The 23,568-nt window shown below is 40.7% G+C and overlaps 1 protein-coding gene across 1 annotated transcript in view; it reads left to right on the top strand.

The window, feature by feature from the left end:
- Positions 1 to 23,568, top strand: part of sdk1a (sidekick cell adhesion molecule 1a) — a 252,960-nt gene that overhangs the window by 170,719 nt on the left and 58,673 nt on the right. Inside the window, 9 exon segments of the mRNA XM_078276505.1 lie at positions 414 to 530; positions 691 to 858; positions 1,657 to 1,759; positions 1,873 to 2,046; positions 4,673 to 4,809; positions 6,006 to 6,153; positions 12,962 to 13,102; positions 15,218 to 15,399; positions 20,506 to 20,621. Of these exon segments, the coding sequence (XP_078132631.1) occupies positions 414 to 530; positions 691 to 858; positions 1,657 to 1,759; positions 1,873 to 2,046; positions 4,673 to 4,809; positions 6,006 to 6,153; positions 12,962 to 13,102; positions 15,218 to 15,399; positions 20,506 to 20,621 (1,286 nt within the window).

The following is a 23,568-nucleotide window of genomic DNA, read 5'->3' as shown; positions in this document are numbered from 1 at the left end:
AAGCCAGAAACCAGAGAAGTAAGTCTTAAACGTGTGATGTCAAGTATAAAGTCTGGAGCTGCTCTGTAGACAATGAATGGGAGGTTGATTTTGTGGATCCACAGAATGTTTTTTTCTTTCTTTATACCCCAATGAGCTTTATGCTATTGTAGTGTTCTCAGTTCTGAAACAGAAAATGTACCCATATACTCAGAACATTCCCCTGGGTGCTCTCAGTGTCATCTATAACATCTTTCCTATATCATTGTCTATGGAGTTGCTCATGTTTACTAATATTTTTGGACTGAAGAGCATAGGAATAACATGTTACAACATAAATTGCTCCACTCTTGCTCCACTCTTTTCCCACCAATGTCCTCTCAGTAGCCATCTGTCTGTCTTCGTTCCTCTCATACTTTCTCCCTGTGTTTCAGGCGTGGCCCCCACATTTACATTTCCTCAGTCTGACCAAACAGTAACTGATGGGACCACAGCCTTGTTTATGTGCCAGGCGAGCGGAGCTCCAAAACCTGCCATCACCTGGAGGAAAGGTAGCCGAACACACACTCTGCATTACACACTGAGCACACACACGAAGACACAGACACGCTGACATAATTGTTTTTGGAATTTAAAATGTGCTTAATGACTTAATTAATTTTGTTCACCTCAAGGCTTTTTTTTTTTTATTATTATTTTCTCTCTCCGTAGGATCACAGATCTTAGCTAGTGGCTCTGTCCAGGTTCCCAGATTCACACTGTTGCAGTCAGGTGGTTTGCAGATTCAGCCAATCAGCTTACAGGATACAGGAGCATACACATGCATCGCCTCCAACTCAGATGGAACCATCAACGCCACCTCTATGCTCACCGTCTGGAGTAAGACATACACACTTTACACACAGACAAAAATACATTAAATTGCTCAATACACTTTTGCTAAACAGACTAAAACAAACATGGAACACTAATTTATCCGTAGCTGTCAAATCGCATTAGCTGAAGTTGGTGAACAGCAGTGTGATTGGTTATCGATGCAGTGGGCTGGTGTAATGGTGAAGTAATCATCTGATTAGTCGTGTTAGAGAAAGTATTGATTAGCTGGTAAACTTATCGATTGGCTGATTTTATATATAAATATATATTTCAGCAGCTTTATATTAATTATAATAATTAATTAAGCACAGTCCTCTGTTATATATATATATATATATAAACTTTACTCATCTATTGGAGGTCTGGTCACATCCAAAGTATACCAGGACTTAGTTACTGACATAACAGATGCTAGCTTTCACTTGGTCTCTTTTAGTTAAAAAACATGAGAAATAGTGTGTAAAACGTCTGAATCGAACAAAGCACCAATAACGTGATAGACTAAACAGCTTTTCACATTATAAGTGTAGGTGTCTGAATGTTGGTTGTGAGTGAGAGAAGAAGCCTGCTTGTGTGCTGTTTAGCTTCAATAGTTTAGGACTAAATTGTTGACTAATTAATTTAGCATTATTCTGGAGCAGCATATATTTAAATGTACACATTTTAATTAAGACTGTGTGTCATGTTAATATAAGAGAATAATATACTGAGTTAATTTCAGCCTGTAAATGTATCCCACCTGTGTCACTGCACCTCCTCTTGTCTCTCTTCATTTTTCTCTGCTTTTTTTTTTTTGTGCAGGTCGAACAGTCATTTCTGTGCCTCCAACAGACCAGCGCGTCATCAAAGGAACCACTGCTATTCTAGACTGTAATGCTACACATGACCCCAGAGTCAATATCAGGTACCTGATTGTCTCTTTGTGTGTTTACGTACATGCATACTTATTCTTCTCTGTTGTGTGTCTGTAAATACATACAGTATAGAGTAAATGTACTGTATGTATCCCTATTGCAGCTTTAAGTGGGATCGAGGTGGTTTGCCGCTCCGTCCCACCAGTGGGGGCCGTGTCTCCATGCGCCAGGGCTCCCTCACCATTGGCCAGACGTGGTCAGGTGACATTGGGGATTACACCTGCACCGTGACATCACAGGCTGGCAACGATTCTCGCTCCGCACGCCTGGAAGTAATGTGAGTTCAAAGAATCATGTGAAGCTGTTTTGACCAATTTAACCCTTATTTCTGATTTTGTTATCTTCGGACAGATCATCCAGGCACGTTGTTTCCAGTCTTTGTGCTAAGCTAGGCTAACTTGCTGCTGGCTGTATCTTAACGCACATACATAGAAGTGCTATCAATCTTCTCATCTAACCCTTAAATAAAGCAATAGAGCTAATAAACATATTTCGGTTTATTTGTAAAGCACATTAAGTTGTAAAGCACAATGCAATGTTTTTCAGCTGTACATAGACGTTTTATATTACTGAACATTATCTTCCTATTATCGTCTTAAAAATTTTTTTTGTGCTGCAATGAAGTGGAAAAACAAAAAGCCAGTCCATAGCTAGCTGTCTGTCTGATTCAAATTGCAGATATATTTGACAGGGAGGAGGCCTCTGGATTAAGCATTAAAGAAAAAGCTATTGACTATGCAGAACATAATTCAGGAATTCAGGACAATTGCTTGTTTTCAATAATACCTGTGTCCTATTAGGGGTCAGATAAACCAAATACAGTACATGTCTAGATCATTAAAACTGAGGTGAGAGAATGTGGCTTGTCCTTGTGAGTAATTTTTTAGACAGTAGTAATAGTGTAATGTCATAACTGCCATCAGGTACCCTGTACATGCAGTACACCACCTGCTCAGTGAAACCGCAGCCGTATTAGTCTTTGAGTGTAAAATGTGTACGTACAGTGTGTTTGTGTGAACACATTCCAAACATGTCACACTGTGTGTTTGGTATGAGCAGGCATTCCCGACGCTCAAATTAACAGAAGCCACACACATATTTTAAGTGTATTCCACGTTCCGACCCACACAGACTCATTACAGCCACTGTGAGAGAACACTATCAGGTAGTGGCCTTTATATATTAATAGGTACTTGTATGATATATTTATAAAAGGCACTTATGATATATTAATACAATTGCAGGGTAGGAGAGAGATAGAACATAAGTCCACATCCTTCTGAATTATACAGCGACGAGAGGTTACACATGTCAAACTCAAAGAGAGGAAGTGAGTCTCTGTTTATGGATGTGCAAAAACAAATGGGGATTGAAGGGATTTCTGTGTGTGTGTGTGTGTGTGTGTGTGTGTGTGTGTGTGTGTGTGTGTGTGTGTGGGTGCGTGCATCCATATGTGTGACTGACATTCTCGTTAGCTCAGTATCAATGGGTCAGGGAGGTTAACAGACGCTGGCGGCTGAGGAGACAGACTAATTACCAGCAGGTTATTGGTTCAACTCCCGCAAGACCCATCCATGTGTGTGTGTGTGTGTGTGTGTGTGTGTGTGCGTGCATGTGTGTGTGTGTGGGGGCTGTGTGAAGGTACAGTAGTTGCTCTAACATTCTCTAAGCTCATCCATTAATTAATATGATCATCATGATCATGTCAGCTCAGAAAAGAAAACATCATTCTCATTTCCCCTTGCTCCTCCTCCACCTCGTTCACTGCCGTCCTTGCTTCTTCTTGGTGGAGTGCGACCCTCCCTCCCCCTCTAACATCTCTCTTCGTTTCACTCTCTCTTTCTCTCTGTCCCCCTTATTTTCTGACTTCATACTCACTCTGAATATTAAAACATAAAACCACACACAGCTAAAACTGAAATGTGTTTTAACTCTATATCATCTGATTAAATTAAGGAGATTTAAAAGTCACACATCCATGATTGTTTAGAAAATGAATGTGCTTATGAATATGAAATGCAGTTTAGGCACAAGGGGACATGTCTTTTATTATGCTTTCAGTGTGTGTGTATATATATATATGTGTGTGTGTGTGTGTGTGTGTGTGTGTGTGTGTGTGTGTGTGTGTGTGTTTATTTTCTTTTTTGTGATCTGTTAATATTTTCACTCCTGTTATCTCTGCTAGCACCTGTAGTCTTCAGCATAGAGCGACACTGAGATTGGCTTTCCATTCCTTCTCCTCTTTTAAGCCAACTGTTTTTGAAAGAGAGTTATGATGCACTAAAATGTGTATAATCAAATGTCTGGACACTCTTTATTGCTTTCATGAATATATCTTTTGTGCTTTCTTTGTTATTAACACGGCGGGATGCACAAATATCCACGGGGGATGGCCAGATGTCTGGAGAATTTATTTTTAATAGATGTGGTGAGATATATTTGCTGTGGTGCAGATCACGTACAGAATAAAATATCACAATAAAGATTTCACCCACTGGAACTAATCCTAGACTAGACCCAAGGATCAACCTGGGTGTCAGAGCCAACATTATTTCACCACACATTTCAAAACAAAACACATGTAACAAATATCAGACTAATAAAAAGTCTTGGTACTCTGTCACTGACTCATCTATGAAACACTCCAACTTGTACACACTTGTATCTAGGGAAATATGCTTATTCACTTTCCTGCCAAAAGTTAAATAAAGACACTGACAATGTACATATTTACTGTCCAGACATGATACCACTCTCATGTCTGGGCAGTGGGCAGTAATATGTACAGTAGCTACCACCTAAGATTGGAAACAAGGGGAAACAGCGAAGCCTGGCCTCTGTCTGAAGGTAAAAAATAAAAGCTCAGAAACTAACACTATATATTTAATTTGTTTGGTTTTCAGTGAGCTGCCACACTCTCCTCGCTCCCTGACGGCCCGTCTCAATGACTCTGACTCCCGCTCCGTCCTCCTGTCCTGGCTACGTCCCTTTGATGGGAACTCCCCACTTCTGCACTACCTGCTGGAGCTCTCTGAGAACAGTATGTGTGCGTGTGCGTGTGCGTGCATACTTTATAGTCCCTGGGCGACAAACAGCTGTTCACTTGCTGTCTACCAGGCACTGACGCGCACTCATTTACAAGAGGCAGACATATGGAGAATGGTGTTGCTGCGTAAATGTACATCCAGGTTCCCTATAAATAAACTCTTACTTTCCTCCCACCCTTACCCTCTCTCACTCTCTCTCTTTGTCTTTCACCCTCTCTCTACCGCAGATGTTTTAACAGAAGGCCGACTCTCTGTCAAATGAGAAAACGAGTGAGAGAGGACAGGGGGATTGAGTAATAGAATGACAGGAGAAACAGAGTGGAGGGTGATGGCTGTAGAAGCGCTGTAGAATAGCTGTTGCTCCTTCTGCAGGCTAATGGGATGGGTTGGTGAACGCTACATGTGGAGCCAAGCACTTGGCACGTGACTGTAGGAGCTGGACTGAAGGACAAATGTTAATGTAGTTTGGCATTTTAAGTAATCTTCATTCTGATGACTTTTAGGGCGACAGAAGGAATGTGACTTCAAGTTTCCTGCTGTCACCATTTCAACAGCTGCTCTGTAACAAAAATACTCCAAAATAATAATAGTCTGGTCGATTTCAGTAAAGACTGAATCCAGACAGTCGTGAATGGTCGAGAGTTTTGTGCACACTGATTACCAGCTGTGTGTGTGTGTGTGTGTGTGTGTGTGTGTGTGTGTGTGTGTGTGTGTGTATTTTAGAGAGAATGGGCCATCAAAAATACAATGTAATTTGTTGTCAGACGATGGCTGTAATACACTCGCTGGGCTGGCTTTAAATTGCACTCACGCTATCCTTCTCACTTACTCAGCTACGCATGTGGCTGGTGCGGTGATAATAGTGAATCTGTCTGTGTTATCTTCACGAGAAAGACTGAGAGATTAGCTGGCAACGAGCTGGCAATAATATACACAAGCATCTGTGTTACTTTATTAATCACTCTCTTCCCTCCAAACTTCAGTTCTTATTGTGTCCTGTGATACTTTTTTCCCCCTGTATAATTCTCTCTCTTACCCCCCTTCCTTTCTACCTTCCCTCTTTGCTTCTTTTATCTACTCCTCCCTTCCTTTTCTTTTGATTTATGGGTCCTGAGTGTCCCCATGTCTCTGTGTTTGTCCTGCCTCAGCCAGATATTATCAGCCTCTAATCTTGGTGTCCTCTGTCTAGATTCACCGTGGAAGGTCTACCTATCAGAGGTCGATCCTGTGGTGACTGAGGTATCAGTGGGCGGGCTCACACCTGCCAGGACCTATCAGTTCAGGCTCTGTGCTGTCAATCAAGTGGGCAGGGGTCAATACAGCGCTGAGACGCAGAGGTAAGACACATTCACACATCTTGGACACACTCTCACCACTACAAGCTTTATTAAACACACATTTTTCACAATACTTCTTGTAAAGCCACACTACCATTTCACTAATGGTTTCCAAAAAAGCATGAAACCTTTTTTTTAATGTAGAACATGCTGTTTATGTGTGAGAAATAGAGATTTTTTTTTACCCGGTTCCACCTCTGTGTAATAGACTTGGTCACACTGCCTTACACAAACTGGGAATGAATAAACTGGTCTACAGTCACAAGGCATGGTGTTTACACACTCTAATTTGTGTATCTAAGGGTGTGTGTTTGTGTGATAGTGTGTATGTCACCATGAGCATGCATAGGGCCATGGGATTCAGAGTGTGGATGAAATCAGGATGGAGTCCAACAAGGTGAGGACTAACAAAGCATCCTATTTTGTTTAGAATCCATTTCCTTTCCAATGAGCAATTCATATTCATCACATCCTTGCTGTGGATGTCTATGTGACAAGTGTGTGTATGTGTGTGTATTTCCCTGCCAGTCTCCTTCCGTCGCACGTAGTGAACTAAACAGCAAAAACGATGAAATTAACTGTTCTGCATGTCTATGTGTGTAAAAAAGGAGAGTGTGATTTGGCCTGAAAAGTAAATAGATTGCTATGCAGATGTTTTGTGTGTATGCAGATGTTTTATATGTTTGTATGTTTATCCCAACAGAAAACACTAATGGGGGTAATTATGATGCCTAGAATTGATGGAACTGGATAGAGTGAACTAGGGTTGGAGGAGGTGTGACACACACAAACATGTTTTTTTTCTGGCTGAAGAGAGTGACCACAGGCAGAAGCCAGTTTTGGTTCTGCCAAATAAACTCTCAATAACAACAGCAGCTGTGAACGCTGCCATCACACATTCACACACCTCAGATTACCATCTCCATTCAGTTTCCCTCTGTTCAGCTTGTACTTCCTCTATTTTTTTTTAAAAATCTTTCTATCTTCTCCTTTTATTCAAAATTCTTCTCGCTTATCCCCTTCAGCTTATTGTCTATCATTACTCTTCTCCTTCCTGTTCATCTATTCTTCTTCTCCTGCATGTAGCAGCATGTATTGTTTGTGTCCAATCCAGTCCACAGTCCAAAGTTGGTTGTTAGAGGCTCTGGAGAATAGAGTGCATTGATCCTCGCTAAATGAAAGACTGGCAGACAGACAAGTCATCACTTGTCAGTGTATCAGAGCAGATGGATATGTCTTCTCTTCAGTGTTTGTCTCATATGTAACCACACACACGTTGCTTTTCATCTGCTGGATGTTTGCCTAGATAAGACACACACATTAGCAGTTGCAGATGCCAAGGCGCATGCTTCACTTGACACACAGGGAGAGTGAGGCAGTGGAAAATGTCCTGCAGAAGCTTAGAGCTCCAAATGAGAAGGATGACAAAATGCAGTAATGTCGGCAGCGTGACAGAACAGGATAGAGAGTGAAGAAGAAGCTTGTAATATTGATGACGAAAAGCCCTTATTAAAGTTTGAACTTCCAGCTGCTTCTTCTGCACTCTCCCATTTTGTTCTCGTCCTGATTAGGATCTTTATCATAACAGCATTCATTCATACATTCATACATTCTTTTTCTTTTTCTCTCTGCTCCCCACCATTACTGTGCCTCACTTCCTTCTATTAGAAAAGAGTGCACAGGGGTGCTGTGGCGCTAGGAAAAAGTCTCCTGGGAGATGGACAACCACTAAGAAAATATGAATGAATGTGATCAAAGCGGAAAAACATTAGCTTTTAATGCAGAAACTCTCAATTGAGAAACTAATTATACCATCTGGAGTGTCACACACAGTTGTTCATGCGTGACCTACACTCACACCATTACCATCTTTAAAGAGGAAAGACCGATTATGCATTAATGCCTTGAACTCCGGGCATCATCAGAAGTTTAAAGCATCTGTTTCAATTTTCTTTGCCTTTGCTCTTATTTTTATTGCGGCTGTTCAGTCAGAATCAGAACGGATCAGACTCCAAACACTGGATGTGTGATATGTGTGATAAACTACTCTCTCACTTTTTCTCTCGGTGACACACACACTAATAGCCACTCAATGTAAAAACTTAATGCTGTAGCAGCTTTGTGAGATTTAAAGATGTTCAGGAGATTTGTCCTTTGTTTACCAACATGTCAGTCTTGAATTATATATCTGTGTTTAACTGTGGCCGCGTCTATGTTGAAGGTGCCTATAGCATATTGAGTGATTTATTTGCTTTTAACTATAGAGCGGAAACATCAAGACGATTACAGCAAGATGCTTGCACTGATGAAAGCTCGGCCAGATGAGGAAGAGCTGGTCCATTAAAATGGCCGCAATTACAGACATTTCTTCAGCTTGCTCTTTTCGTCGCACTCCTCACACAGAAAATGTAGCTCGAAATACAATTAAGGCTCAGGCATTTCATCTTAATCTTGCGATAAACCAGAGTCAAACTAACACAAGAATGAGACAGATCTGATCACGTCTAATGTGCATTTCTAAAATTCCTTTTGCTTTTCGTAATGAATTAGACGTTAAGTGATTAAAAGTTATTGGAGGTCAATATGATACATGATACATTTTTTTCAATCTCCTGGTGGCACTAGAGAAAAAGTCAGGTGATCACCAAAGTCAATAGGATTCAGTCTGAGGGGAACACGAATGTCTGTACAAAATGTCACGGTAATCCATCCAATAGTTCTTGAGATATTTCAGTCTCGACCAAAGTGGTGGAACGACCGACCAGCTATGCCAGTAGCATGGCTAAAAGCAAATGTTTTTTTTAAAACAACAAAATGGTTGTTAATATGGTTTGTGGTGGCAACGTTCCTGCACTGACACTTTTAAAGGAACACGTCCATGTTAAGCTTATACTAGAAAACCTGGGAAACAGCTTCTGCAAGAATATTGTTGTTTATTTTTAGCAACACTTGAGGGTAATCAGCTGTGACTGGCTGTTAGCTCCATTGATTACTTATTGTTTGTGAAAGCTCTAATAGGCCTTAAATTAGACAAACCGATACACTGACAGACTTCTTGCTTTGATGTCACACACACACACACACACACACTGAAAGCATAATAAAAGACATGTCCCCTTGTGCCTAAACTGCATTTCATATTCATAAGCACATTCATTTTCTAAACAATCATGGATGTGTGACTTTTAAATCTCCTTAATTTAATCAGATGATATAAAGTTAAAACACATTTCAGTTTTAGCTGTGTGTGGTTTTATGTTTTAATATTCAGAGTGAGTATGAAGTCAGAAAATAAGGGGGACAAAGAGAAAGAGAGAGTGAAACGAAGAGAGATGTTAGAGGGGGAGGGAGGGTCGCACTCCACCAAGAAGAAGCAAGGACGGCAGTGAACGAGGTGGAGGAGGAGCAAGGGGAAATGAGAATGATGTTTTCTTTTCTGAGCTGACATGATCATATTAATTAATGGATGAGCTTAGAGAATGTTAGTGCAACTACTGTACCTTCACACAGCCCCCCCACACACACACACACACATACACACATGCACACACACACACACACACACACACACACACACACACACACACACACACACACACACACACACATTTAATCACAGACAGGAGCAGGTAAAGCTGTGATTAGTATTTGCTGTGTGTGTGTGTGTGTGTGTGTGTGTGTGTGTGTGTGTGTGTGTGTGTGTGTGTGTTAAAGGTGTAAGATGTACAGTAAATATGGTACCTTAAACTGCCTTGATAGCAGATTACACATTACAGTCAGCCACTATTGTCAAGAACAACTGTTTGATTCAATGTTTTGGCTTTTTATTTTATATTTTTACAAACGTTTTATTCAAAATCTGCATTTTTTTTAATGTTCTGCACAGAAAACTACAATAATAACAGCGCATGTAGTGTCACATTTGATCTGTTTTGGAGCATTGTTGCTGGCACGCATTGAAAAGTATAAATGCCCAATAACTACAAATCTATTTTTTTATGTAATGTGAGAAACATAAAGCACATAGACAGTAGCAAATGTATGTGGCTGGTTTTGATCAATTGTGAGAATATGCACAAAGTTTCTCTTTTCCGCGACAGAATCTCTTTCGTCTGTCAGCCTCCTCCATTTGTGCAGCTTTTAGCCTCAGGCCAAACAGCACAACATTTAAAGCAGACAAGACTTGTGTCAAACAAGAAGAAAATAAGCTCATCTATTCAACTTGTTCTACCCAATCATGTCACATCTGGTTTTTCTCCCCTTTTTATTCATGTTGCCCTCTGCTCATTTCTCTCTATTCTCTGCTTCGACTGGATTTAAATTTTACTATCCTGTGTCCTGAATAGAGGCAGATTTAATATCCCGGTAACACCATTAAATTTGAGAGTTGGTGTGTATATGGATTTAGTGAGAAAGCCAGTGGGCATTAAACTGTGGAGAATGACACAGATAGAACTTTTACTAATTCCCACAGCATAGGAACTCACAAAATACATGCCCCACACACTTTCCCTCGCACACTAGAAAACCTGTAAATCTCCTGCAGGAAATGTCCTCTTTTCCTTAATAACAAGGGACAGAGAAAGTGTGTCACACAGCGTTCAGACAAAGTTACGGGCTGTGCTTGATTTGTTTGGTTGCAGTACATGTATGGCTGTTGGTATGAATGTACAGTATGTATGTGTTTTGGGTGGATGTGAAGTGGTGTATGAATAGGTCGGTTGGGGTTTGTATATTTAATCTCTGGTGTGAAGTTAATGTCCTCATACTGAACCCACTGTATGAAATATTTACCCATAAATGGTTGGGAGGGAATTAAGGCAATTCTCAAGGAGTTTCTGCTATTGAGTACAAGTGTGTCACTGTGAATTTGTGTGTATTTTACTTGCAGTCAAACAGTGAATGACCACATCTGTTCAGAACTGTATGGGTGTGTGGGTGTTTGTGTAGCGTGAGTTTATGTCTGTGCTTTAATGTGCATCATCAATTTCAGTCAAAAGCAGTGGCATAGTTGAGGATTATATATACCCCATTTCCAGGCGGCTACACTAATGCCCATCTCATTCACACACAGGCCGATTAGCCTATATGTGTGTGTGAGTGTGTAAATGTGTATGCCTGCAGCACCTGGTGCTGCCTGACAGTGCCTAACTTAATGGAAGTAAAGCACAGCTGTAAAACCACTGGCCTGTGCCATATATCCGCCTGCGCAAGTCTCTAGCTAACAGCTTTCACACCCTACCTTTCACACAAACACACACATATAGATGTACACATTTATAGGCACATACAGATTCAGACACACAAATGCAGACAGCCATACCACAGCTAATGGCTCAATAGCTCATAGAGAATCATTCAGGGGACATGGGGCACATAGGGGAAGGGAGGGGGGGGGGTTGGAGGGATGTAAATCTCCAGACATAATCCATGGAAGGGGAAAGACCATTGGATGTAGCAGTCTGTCTTAAGCTGGGAGAAATTTGTTTGCTCTGTGTGTGTGTGTGTGTGTGTGTGTGTGTGTGTGTGTGTGTGTGTGTGTGTGTGTGTGTGTGTGTGTGAACACATATGGCTCTGATTACGTTAGCTGAGCTGCTTACAGTAAAGCCAGAGGCTGACCAGCTCAGCCTGGGTGCTTGAGAGGGCTGGGAGCTTTAATCACGGGTGGGGCATGGAGGGGAGGGGAGAGGGGGGGGGGGGGTTACAGCGTAGAAGAGGAGGAAAGGAGATGAGTAAAAGGTAGAAGGATGAAATAATTGAGGCCAAAGGACATGATGGACAAAAGGTGAAAGTTTGCAGATGGGAGAGAAAAAAATGGAAAAGGGGGTCAAAGTGTCTAATGGAAAGATGGGAAAAAAGGTTTGGAGAGACAGAAGAGAGTTGAAGAGGGCAGAGAGAGCGAGGGATCATACTATCTGTCAAGAAATAAAAAGATACGCTTTTTGCTCATTCTCAACTAATAGTGACAATCTATTGCTGTCATACTGTATACTGTAGATGGTCTACTGGGGATATTTTGGTAGGGTTGGGGTTAAAAAAAGAAAATGCCCAGACAAAGATTGCCAGTATATAAATGTGACATTAGTAGAAACACCTGAAGTTAAAAGGAGAGATTTAACAGCAATCTGCATATACAGACATTATATACCTGTTTACACAGTCAACTTATACCGAGTTCATGAACACTTTTATATTTGTTGTTTTAAACACCCAGTGTCAGCTCGTTCATTCCCAGGAGAAATCCTCCGGCGCACTGGAAGTGATGCGTTAAACGTCTCCATCAGCAGCAGCGGTGGTTTGTTTGAAATAAATGAACAATATAGCCAGAGATGAAAAGCAAATGTATTACATTAATCTGCAAGATACATGTGGAGAACTAGGGATGAGAGAGATGAGCACAGAATTCAATAAGAATTCATCAGAGCTGTTTAATCTGCGAGATGGTTCTCTATAATAAGTTGCAACTCTGTCCCGTGTATCTCCAGTGACAATCATGATAATGTGTTTGTAGATGGTCTCACCCCCAGACTAGAAAAGATGAAGATACTTGGGAAAGAAATACTATAAAATTAATTTTTAGCCTGCTCACCTAATAATCTGCGCCTGTGCAAACTGTCGACATATATGATATGTTGGACACTAGATGAAAAGCACTAATTATATGCCTACACTTCTTTAGCAATACTGATATTCTCATTAGAAGATGCCTAAACATTTGTCGCTCTTGCTCTCTCTGTCTCTCTTTCTTTGTGTGTGTGTGTGTGTGTGTGTGTGTGTGTGTGTGTGTGTGTGTGTGTGTGTGTGTCAGATTGATGCTGAGGGAGGAGGCACCCAGCGCTCCTCCAAAGAATATTGTGGCAAGTGGGCGGACAAACCAGTCCATCATGGTCCAGTGGCAGCCTCCGCCAGAACCCCAGCTCAACGGAGTCCTCCGAGGATACGTACTCAGGTATATACACGCACACAGAAACATACACACAGTATTATGTATGTTATTATACTGCCGTTAAAAAGCCTTCACTCTGAGTCTTTCAGGACTTTGACAAAACAAGCAATTTCACATGGTCAGCTTGGAATCTGGAATATTGTGGCAGACATTTTTTTATTATTTTCTGACATTTATACAATTTAACATCTGTAAAAAAATATATATATATATATTACTGATTACTCAATACTGCAAAGAATTCAGTTGCAGCCCTAGGATAGAAAAAAAACCTATCAAAATGTATATTGTAGTCCCCCTCTTTATCTGTACATAACTACTCATACATTCACACACAGATACAAGTGCTCTTTACAGCTCTGGCTGCCCTTGGTCCAGTGTCCTTCACTTTGATGTCTATGTAAAGTGTGACATACTGAGAGTTTAATCAAACTGTCATCAGCTGCCTCACATGAAATTTGCATATAATTGCAGTAGAAGTTATCAGATCTTTATCCTCGTTCCGTGGGTTATCTCTCTCCTCTTCAGAAATCAGTTGAAAATAGAAACGCACATACATCTCCACTGTCATCATTTCAGCTCGATAGGACAGAGCGTCTACCTCCTCCTGCCCTCCCCTTTGGATTCTCATTTCTCCTCGTTGTATCAGCTGGCACATCCTCACTCTCTTTCTCCCACTTTTTACTCCCCCCTTCCGCTCCTCCCCCAGTGTAAGTGTCATTGTCATTGTGTCAGGTGGAGAGAGAGGAGAAAGGGGTTATCTCCTTCCTACTACAGAGATCCCCTGTCAGCCTCCGGCACCTCCTCCCTTTGTGTGTGTGTGTGTGTGTGTGTGTGTGTGTGTGTGTTTACAGCATGCATGTGTGATAGAGTGCTGACTCAGTCAGTGAAACGTTGGAATATCCTGTTACACCCAATAGGCGCCATATTAAAACGCTGACATGTGGATTATTACTCCATTCAGCTCCATCAGATATGTACAATACCTAAGTGGTATTACACCTCCCTGTCTAGTCGGGTCATATATCCTTTTAAGTGGACATTTACATCACATGTAGTAAAGCGAAGGCCTTGAAGGTGCATTATTCAGAGATGTCTACCAGGCATTAAAGGATTTTATTCTTTAGCGATTTTGACATGATTCAAGTGAAGAAATCCTTAGTTTCTCTGACTGTCCAATGTCCAACATAAATGATACTGTGTTAAATTGAATTTTTTGTTTATTATTTAATGTGGATTCAGGCATTTACAGTATGCACACTAGTATGCTTTTATATTATTATATTAAGCTATGTGCAACGTATTTCCAGGTTTGGGATGTATTTCTATGAGCACATTTGTTTATATTACATTCATTCCTTACATGCTTTTTTTCCAAAGCGACTTAACAAGTAGGTTTTTATATACAAGAAATTTGTCTTGGTATTTTAAGTACTGCAAAAGTCAAGAATCATGAATAAAAAAGAAACGTACAATAAAAAATATGTAAAATTAAAAAAAATTAAATGAAAAGAGCTGTGTTTTATGAAGAGGATAGAATGTGCAAATATCCACAGTATAAATATATGAAGGTAGCTAGATTATAGTTATGGTTAAATGCGTGCTAAGCTAACCATCAGCGCTGTCTATTGTTTCCAGCCTATCAAGAACAAGTGTGCTATACAATTAACACACATAGGTTAATAGCAATGTCATTGACAAATATAGGGAGGACATTCAACTGAAGTTGCATTAAATCAGGTTGTTTTAACCAAGCTTATGCTGTAAGATGGGGTTTTTTTCAACTACATTTCAGTTCTCTGTTATAGACTAACAGTATTATAACAAGCAATATTAAAAAAGATTCAGTTCATTCCCATTAATACCCGTTTATTCCCGTTAATTCCCATGGAAAGTTTCCAAATTCACGGAATTTTGAAACCCTAATTCTACCACAGCCATAATATACACGTGTCTGTGTGTTTTGACTTGTATGCTGAATCACTTTACTTTCCTCACTTACAAACCAACATATTTACGTGTATGTGTGTGTGTGTGTGTGTGTGTGTGTGTGTGTGTGTGTGTGTGTGCGTGCGTGCGTGCGTGTGTGTGTGTGTGTGTGTCTGTATCTGTGTGTAGGTACCGTCTGGCAGGGCTGCCAGGGGACTATCAGGAGAAGAACATCAGCAGCCCAGAGACCAACTACTGTCTGCTAAAAGATCTGATCATCTGGACACAATACCAGATCCAGGTGGCTGCCTTCACTGGAGCCGGCCTGGGCGTCTACAGCAGCCCTGTCACTGAGTACACTCTGCAGGGAGGTGAGTTAAGACACACACAGAGGTTTTTTTCTCATTCCTAGAGGGCAAAGCAAATGTACCAAGAAATCAGTTCATGCCTACACACAGCTTAGAGTACTTAAAGTATTCCAGCATAGAAATATTAGTTGTGTGATCTTTCAATGTACAAAGGAGGCTTTTATTTTGGATTTCTACTAGAACATGTTTACATGCTTTAATGTTCAAAAACCAAATTATTTTTCTCATACTGTCCGTCTGAATATACCTGTATTCACACTCTGTCTGAAACGCTCCGTTTTAGCACCTGTCCCTTTAAGCCCCCCTCACGAAAAGCCTAGTCTGCTCCGATTGGCTTGCAAGAAAAATATGGCACACTTTTGCAAAGGTACAGTTCTAGATAGCCATAGCTCTCAAGCTGTGGGTGAGTGTTTCCTGGTGGTCAAATACAATTTATAAATAGAATAATAGTTAATAACTCGATGATTAAAAGTTTGAGATGAGACAGCAATAATTCACCATACTCTTGTCTGATTAATAGATTGTTGACAGTTCTTTAAGTCAACAAACCAAACCTTGGTCTCACCCATTGGAGGACATGCTACTTCTTCTTATACACCCCCACATTTAGATTTGGTGGTTGTGCATGTATAAATAGGGAGAGCATTATTTCATGGACTCTGTGAGCTTGAGTAATAGATTAGCTGTAGATAGAAATCAAAGGATGTTGATGGTAATTACTGTCTTGTTGAGATCGTCAAATGCTCTTTGGCCTTCATTATTAATGATATGAAAGAGAATATGAAGTACGAAGGCCATAGGTTTCCCTCCTACACAAACTTACTTTAAAAAACTGGCCTGTGACTATGCCATTTCCAACACTTACGCACTTATAGAAAACTTTAGCTTTACCTGCCCAGATATTTGCTTTTTAATGAACTGTGTGGACGCATACACTCCTAAATCGTTTACACTACAGTACACCACAGACACATTTCTATAATGGTAGCAGGTTGCAATAGTGTATAGGTAAAAAATCCTCATCTATTTTTATGTTTTTGTGTAGTGACCAAACGAGTAAAGAGATAAAGGCAGCAGTGCCTCCGCAGGCTTGTGACTTCACTTTCAGTGATAGGATGAGGAGCTCAGCTTTGAGAGGAGCCAGTTAATGCATTTCAGACTTGTGTTAAAGTTGCCCCTGAGGCATCCCCTGAAAGGCATATCCGCTTCAACCAACTGGGAGGAGACCCTAGGGGTGGCCCAGGACTTGCTGGAAGGATTACACCTCCCATCTGGCCAGCACCTTGGGGTGCTGCAGGGTTAGCTGGAGGAAGTTTGTGGGCCTCTATAAATATATTATAAGCTACAGATAGATAGATATATAGAGTGTTGATTGTAATAAACAAGGCTGCACAGATGAACACACTTTCATGTCTTTCAAACTTAAATCCATGCAGATGTAGTGAAAGACGGACGAATGTAAGTGAACAAATGAAAGGTAGACGAGAGGAAGTGGTCGTGCGGGTAAATCTTCTTTAAGGTCGTGACACACTAGTCGGACAGTCTGGCGAGGTCAGTGACTCGAGTCTGTTCGGTGTGTTCTGTGCCGTCGTCCGTCCGAGGGGCCCTCGGCCTTCATTTTGGCCGATTTGACATGTTGAATCGGAAGGCGGGCACTGCCAGCAGTCGGACTCAAATGACCCATCTGATTGGTGGAGTGCTAACCCAGAAACGGGGAGCGGGATGAGCGTGACTAGAGTCTCTCAAAATCTGACGAAAATCTTTTAAACTGACCTTTGTTGATCTAAAATGAAGACAGATTCAGCAACTGCATGGCCCATTTCTCGCTTAAAATGTTTTCAGAAACACGTTTCGGTGAACTATTTTAGTACAATATGAGATCGTATTCTGAACAAGCCACCATGACAGTCTGGCTTTGAATTTCTGGAGAAACCAGACCCACGTGACGCCTTCGTCCAATCAGCTGCCGGTTTTCATTTTTGGGCGAAAATACAGATTAGCACCGCATGCTGTTATGGAGACGTATTACGTCTCGTTCGCTTTGGTGTGTTCCGAGGCACCTTTTTGACCAACTCGGGGAGACTGATCAGTCCAACTGCCTTTTCTGCCGATGGTCGGCCGTCTGGTTGGTGTGTCAGGGGCTTAAAACACGCGCTCTTCTCATCCTGACTTTTATTTCATCAGTATATAATCCTTATTAAAGATGGGCTGCGCTGCTCACACACATGCATACATAAAACTCACAGTCATTATTGCAAGAGTTCAGGACAGGTTTATAGACTCAGGAGAGGGAGTTAGGCTCATTAATTATTCTAATGTGGTTTAATGGGAGTGGCTGCAATGGATTGGACATTTTCTCTCTATCGCTATCTCTGAGAGGATGTGGTTGAACTCAGTTTTAGACTCTGATAACATTGCTCTTCTCCCGCTCTCTTACACACAGGCATACACGCATACTAAGTTTTCCCCAGAGGACAGAGTTTAGTGCTTTATCTGTAGCTGTGAGCCACGAGGGGTTAGAAGCCGATCCCCAGGAGTACTGTCAGCAGGGTTTGGGGTGGGGGGGGGATTCATTGATGATCTTGAACATTAATTAATCTTCCATCCCCCTCTCTTTCTTCTCATCCTTTGGCTCTATTTCTCTCTCTCTCACTATCTCTTCCCTTCAATTTTCACTAGTTTTTGTTCTGTTCACTCTCCTCTCTCAGTGTGTCTGTGTGTCGTCTGGCCTCTTTGGCTCAAACGTAAGATATAAAGGGCATTCCCATCATGCAACAGTGCATTATCACTATGTGGCTCTCAGGCATCAGCATAAACCCCTTACAGTGTAATCACCATAACATGGGCCCACAGATACACATACTGTATGTATGAGAGCACACACACATTTCACAGTCACACTCTGCTCTTCTTGACTTTAATGTTATCATGGACCCTCTTTCTCTCGCTGGTTTGATGGATTCCATATAACGCATACAGATTCACATGTTGAGGCACATCCATACACTAACATAAAGGAAAGGAAAATAAACAAGAGACATTGGACCAATCTTGGAGTGGATGAAGTAAACATGTGTCCCACTTGTATGAGCCAAACACTACATGTTCAGCCCTTGTTTACCATATTTACCCACCAGCCTCCTTTTTTTTTCAAATCTAACAAGTACACATTTACATTTTATAGGGAAAAAAAACACTGTAATATACACAGTATATTCCACAATCTCTCACATCTCTTAGCGCTCTGTTCTCCATCTCACTCTCTTGTGGATAATAGTTTCCTTGGCCAAGTTTATAAACGCTTCAAACATTGCTATTCTGCTATTCACTATATAAATTATTGCTGCTCTGGTTTAGTTTGACTGCACATTTTTATTATTCAACTTTTTATTGTTGAATTTTTTTTATCTGTTCAACAAAGGATCAGTAATTCATACTAGTAATGCTGGTGCACCACAATTGTAAAGTAAAGTAGCAAGTCAATACTTTTTCCATGGATACAATAGTTATATTTCTATAAGTTAAAGGGCCACTCCAGTGATTTAACACATGATTCAGTTTACCTGTCACAAGGAGTACTATCCAGGCTGTGACCACAGTTGTACTGTATAGAGTCTTCTGTGGCTCTAAAGCAAAATGTCCTAAATTTGAAAAATAAGCCTGATGATGTCACCAGGAATATTTGGGGCAAGTATTATATATATATATATAACACACTGTGGGGTTTGAATGAAGTGGGCATTCAGTAGGCAATTTTCTAAAAATGAAAAGACACTATGCAGTTGCATTTTGGGAAATGTAAGATCCAATATTTTTTAGCTTGACCCATACCGCGGACTAAAAACCAGTATATTTCATCCTCTACTGTGTCGATTTTGGCCATTATTTTTTTTAAATCTGGCGTACTATGCAGTAACATCATTTAGGTAATAAAGGTGATGAGTGATGTGGCTACAGGACTGAACCAACAATTCCAGCGAGTCATCTTACTTTCTGTGGCCGCTGTCTGTCCTCCTGAGGTCACTGATTGAATCATTAATAATTATATTTATAATTTTAGCTGTCTTTATGAGCTCTCATTGTTCAGCACCATTCACTGAAGGGTCAGTACCCTAATCTCACTTGTGGCGCTTCCCCACTGCTAGTACCAGCTCTACTCTACTCTACTCTACTCTACTCGGCTCGACTCGGCCGCGGTGCCCCGTCCTCCATTTTCCAATGCAGATTTAGTACCGCCTCATGCCTGAGGCGAGCGTGGCTGGTCGTCATAGCGACGCCGCAGGAAACTGCCGTGACCTAACGCGACACACACAACGCGAACGTTGAAGGTGTGTTGTTTTTGACTCTCGGCAGCTGTTGCCACAGCCAGAAGAAACATTTAGTTTCAAAAGAAGCTGGAGGCAGCAAAAAAAACCACCGCTGGCTAAACTATTTAAAAATGGCGTTTTCTTTCAGGACACCCCCATCTGTCGCTAGCAATGATGACGCAGTGATTGGTGACGATTCTCTCTGACCAATCAGTAGTCTGCAGGTTTTCACGTCACCTTTTGGTATAAGCTCAGCTCGCTTGGAACCTGGACAGAGGTGATACTAAAAAAAGTACCTGTTAGCAGGTACCAGGGACTTTTTTTCCTAATGGAAAACCAAAAAAGGCGAGTAGCGTAGAGTCGAGCAGGTACCACGTAATGGAAAAATGCCATAAGTCATTCCTAAACCGATACTATGCAAAACAGGTGAATGGAAAATACAATAGATGAGATGAATTTTATTGAGAAATTAGGTCATTTTTCAGCAGAGAATAGCAGTGTAGGTTTGGCATTTCACTTTTGCAAGCCTAGCAGATATCTTTAATTAAAAAATGAACTGAATCTCAGTGTGAAATACTGAAATATGGTGCTGTATGATATATATACAGTAAAGCCACTACTTGTTGAAAAAGTAAAAGTAAAAACCCTGAAAACTGTTTAATTCTGCAGCTTAGGGCTCCAAGTATACTGTATTTGTTTTTTTCCCATTGTATTTAAATACTCATCCTCTTCCCTGTGGTGAACCCATTGCAGCTAAATGTTAAGTGTGTGTGTGTGTGTGTGTGTGTGTCTGTGTGCTTAGTTCCCACAGCACCTCCGCAGGAAGTGGAAGTTTTAGCTATCAACTCGACTACCATCCGCTTCACATGGAACCCTCCGCCTCAGCAGTTTATTAATGGCATCAACCAGGGATACAAGGTAAGCCTTTGCGCGTGCGTGCGTGTGTGCGTGCGTGTGTGTACAACACTTAGTAAAATACGGTAAGTTCACACATTATTGTAAAGCTCAGTAAAAGTGAAAGACCTTTAATATTTGTTTTCATATGTGCAGGATCTCACCTGTATTTTTCATGAGAAATTAAATTATTTTAATTGATGATATACAGAAAAAATCATGTAATGCATGACTTTTAAATGTTCAAAATGTCTTTACTCATAATCTTGTATCATCAAAATGATATTAAAATATTTTACTATATATACTAGTAATACTGAGGTATCTACTCCAATGTATCTACACCTTCAATCCATGGATCATTAATAGCGGATTCTGAAAGAAATCTATCTATCTATATTTTCATCAATTTAACAGTTTAAATAGAAATAGATGCTTGTAAAATAAATATTTGCCTCTGTGTGGATGTGTCTGTAAATTCTGTGAAAACCCTATTAGCCCCTTATAGGACTTAGCTCAAAGGTCATGTCCCAAAATGCACTGCCTTGCTCTTGTTTACCCATACGCTTAGCCCAGCCAAGTGAGGGATCAGCTCCAGGTAGAAATGAAATGAATGATAAAAATGACTGATGGATGAAAAAGAGAAAGGATTAAATGGGAAAAGAGGGGAGGAGGTGTTGAGGAAAATAGGGCGTGAGGGACAGAAGAGTAATAAGAGGTAATAATGAAGAAGTAGGATAATGGGGAACAGGGTGAGAGCGAGGGATTGAATAGTGTGAGTGATCCATACGTAGTAGTTCTGGTATGCGATTTATTCTTCACGTTATTGTGGCAACCAACCCCTAAGCAACTGATTAACATGAAAAAGAAAACACATGTTATTCTTGCTGTGCGTCGTTGGGTCCATGTGAATGTTTTAGAGAGTGTGAATGTTGATGTTTTTGTTGGTTGATAATTACTATATGCCTTTCCTTCGGTTTTGATGTGGCTCTCTGATGCTCTCTCTATATACCAGGCTTTACCACTCAGAATCAGTGGAGCTTTTCGGTGCACATGCGGGTGTGCGTCTTTGAGTGTGTTGTGCTGGTTAGAGACAGTAGATAGTGATATTAATTAAAAGAGGATATGAAGCAAAGCCTCATCTCATCCCCCCACAGATCACTGACTGTATATAATACCCTTAATAATATAGCTCAAAACTGATTGTCGTGGGGGGGGGGTAGAGCCACTTCTGAAGAGTCTACATTTACATGCCCTTGAAACTGTCTTATGACATACTTTTTCTTATGGAGTGGAGTTTAAGACAAGTTGACCTTACATAACGTTTTCTATCTATCTATCTATCTATCTATCTATCTACAATAGATAGGTTTGTGTTTGAATTCTCATGGTTATATAAAAGATGCATTGACAGTGAATTAGGCAGAAAGAATATACGCACAAAAAATATGCACTTACTAGTTCAGTATACAGAAGCCTTTTACCTTATACCTGAGGTACCACATGTGGCAGCTGAAAGATCAAAGTGTGTTTTTTCCTCTGTGTACTATTGTGTTGTTGTGTCTCTGCTCAGGTCCCAGCTCTACTTGGGGACAGTACTGTACTGCATGTGTTCTTCAGCACACTTTGGGTTTCCATTGCAATCTGGTCCAAAATGCACATGTTACTATAGCAACAGCAGACCCAATCATCCCAGCACCCTTTGAAAGTGGACTAGCATCAGATGCTTGAGGGTGCCAGATCAGCACTCTTTTACTGCACCCAAACTGCACTGTGCTGATAATAAAGTACAATAGAAAACCTTATTTTACCATGACAGACTGAGTGCAGTGCAGCACCCTTTAGGCAGAGAGAAAAGCAGCCACTCAACAGACTTTTTCCTAATAGGAGATCCCTGTGTTTTTGATTGGGTTGCTAGTGCAGATTGTAGAGACAACATGAAGCAGTTTGTACATTGCAACAGCATTTACAGTGTTAATCCTGAATATTTCTCTTTCTATTTTTCTATTTGATGAATTTGACAACATGTTTCTGTAACACTCATTTCACCGATCTATTCAAAGCTAAATGTGTAGTTATGAACACCCAAAAACCCAGTGTGGTTAACTAGCAAGAAGCATATTGACTGAATAAACAGTAAATTAATATCAATACACAATATACAACTCCAATGTGTCTTAGGCTGCTTCTGAAATCACTCAATCAATTACTCAATCACTCTATGACCTGTGAGGCTCCATAATGGCCTGGTCGCTGGGTCTCTCTACATTCAATGAAACATTCACAGAGTTCCAACTGTTTATTCCATCACTGTCTGCATGTGGCAACTTTAGTGGAGAGTATGGTTAACATTAGGCGCTTGATTAAAGTTGTAGGCTGCCCATGTAATAATAGGGATTCATACTGTACAGGGACAGTGTGGAGAAAATGAGTGTGGGTCATGCACTGTATGCCATCAGTGATACTGCATACAAAAACAATGCAACAGTGTTGGTTACTGTTCTGTTAGTGTTACATAATTTACTGTGCAGAGGATAAAGAAAGAGGAAATAGTCTAGATTCTAGAACACATTGAACCTTTTAAATAGCAGGTCTCAATGCTTCAAAGCTCAAAGCTACGGTGGCTGACAGGGGCAAACGCCCTGCAACTTAAGAAAACACACACTAATAGACAAAACACAAGCAAATTAAGAAAACATCTTCATTAATTTGACAACACATGTGCAGCATTCAGCAAACGCTCTGCAAATACACACAACACAACCAAATACATAAACGCACTGCAAATACACACAACACAACCAAATACATAAACGCACTGCAAATACACACAACACAACCAAATACATAAACGCACTGCAAATACACACAACACAACCAAATACATAAACGCACTGCAAATACACACAACACAACCAAATACATAAACGCACTGCAAATACACACAACACAACCAAATACATAAACGCAC

Source organism: Sander vitreus, chromosome 2 (assembly GCF_031162955.1).
Source record: "Sander vitreus isolate 19-12246 chromosome 2, sanVit1, whole genome shotgun sequence".
In the NCBI taxonomy this organism is placed as follows: domain Eukaryota; kingdom Metazoa; phylum Chordata; class Actinopteri; order Perciformes; family Percidae; genus Sander; species Sander vitreus.
Note: the sequence above shows the minus strand (reverse complement) of the source record. Positions and strands in the feature narration are given on the sequence as shown.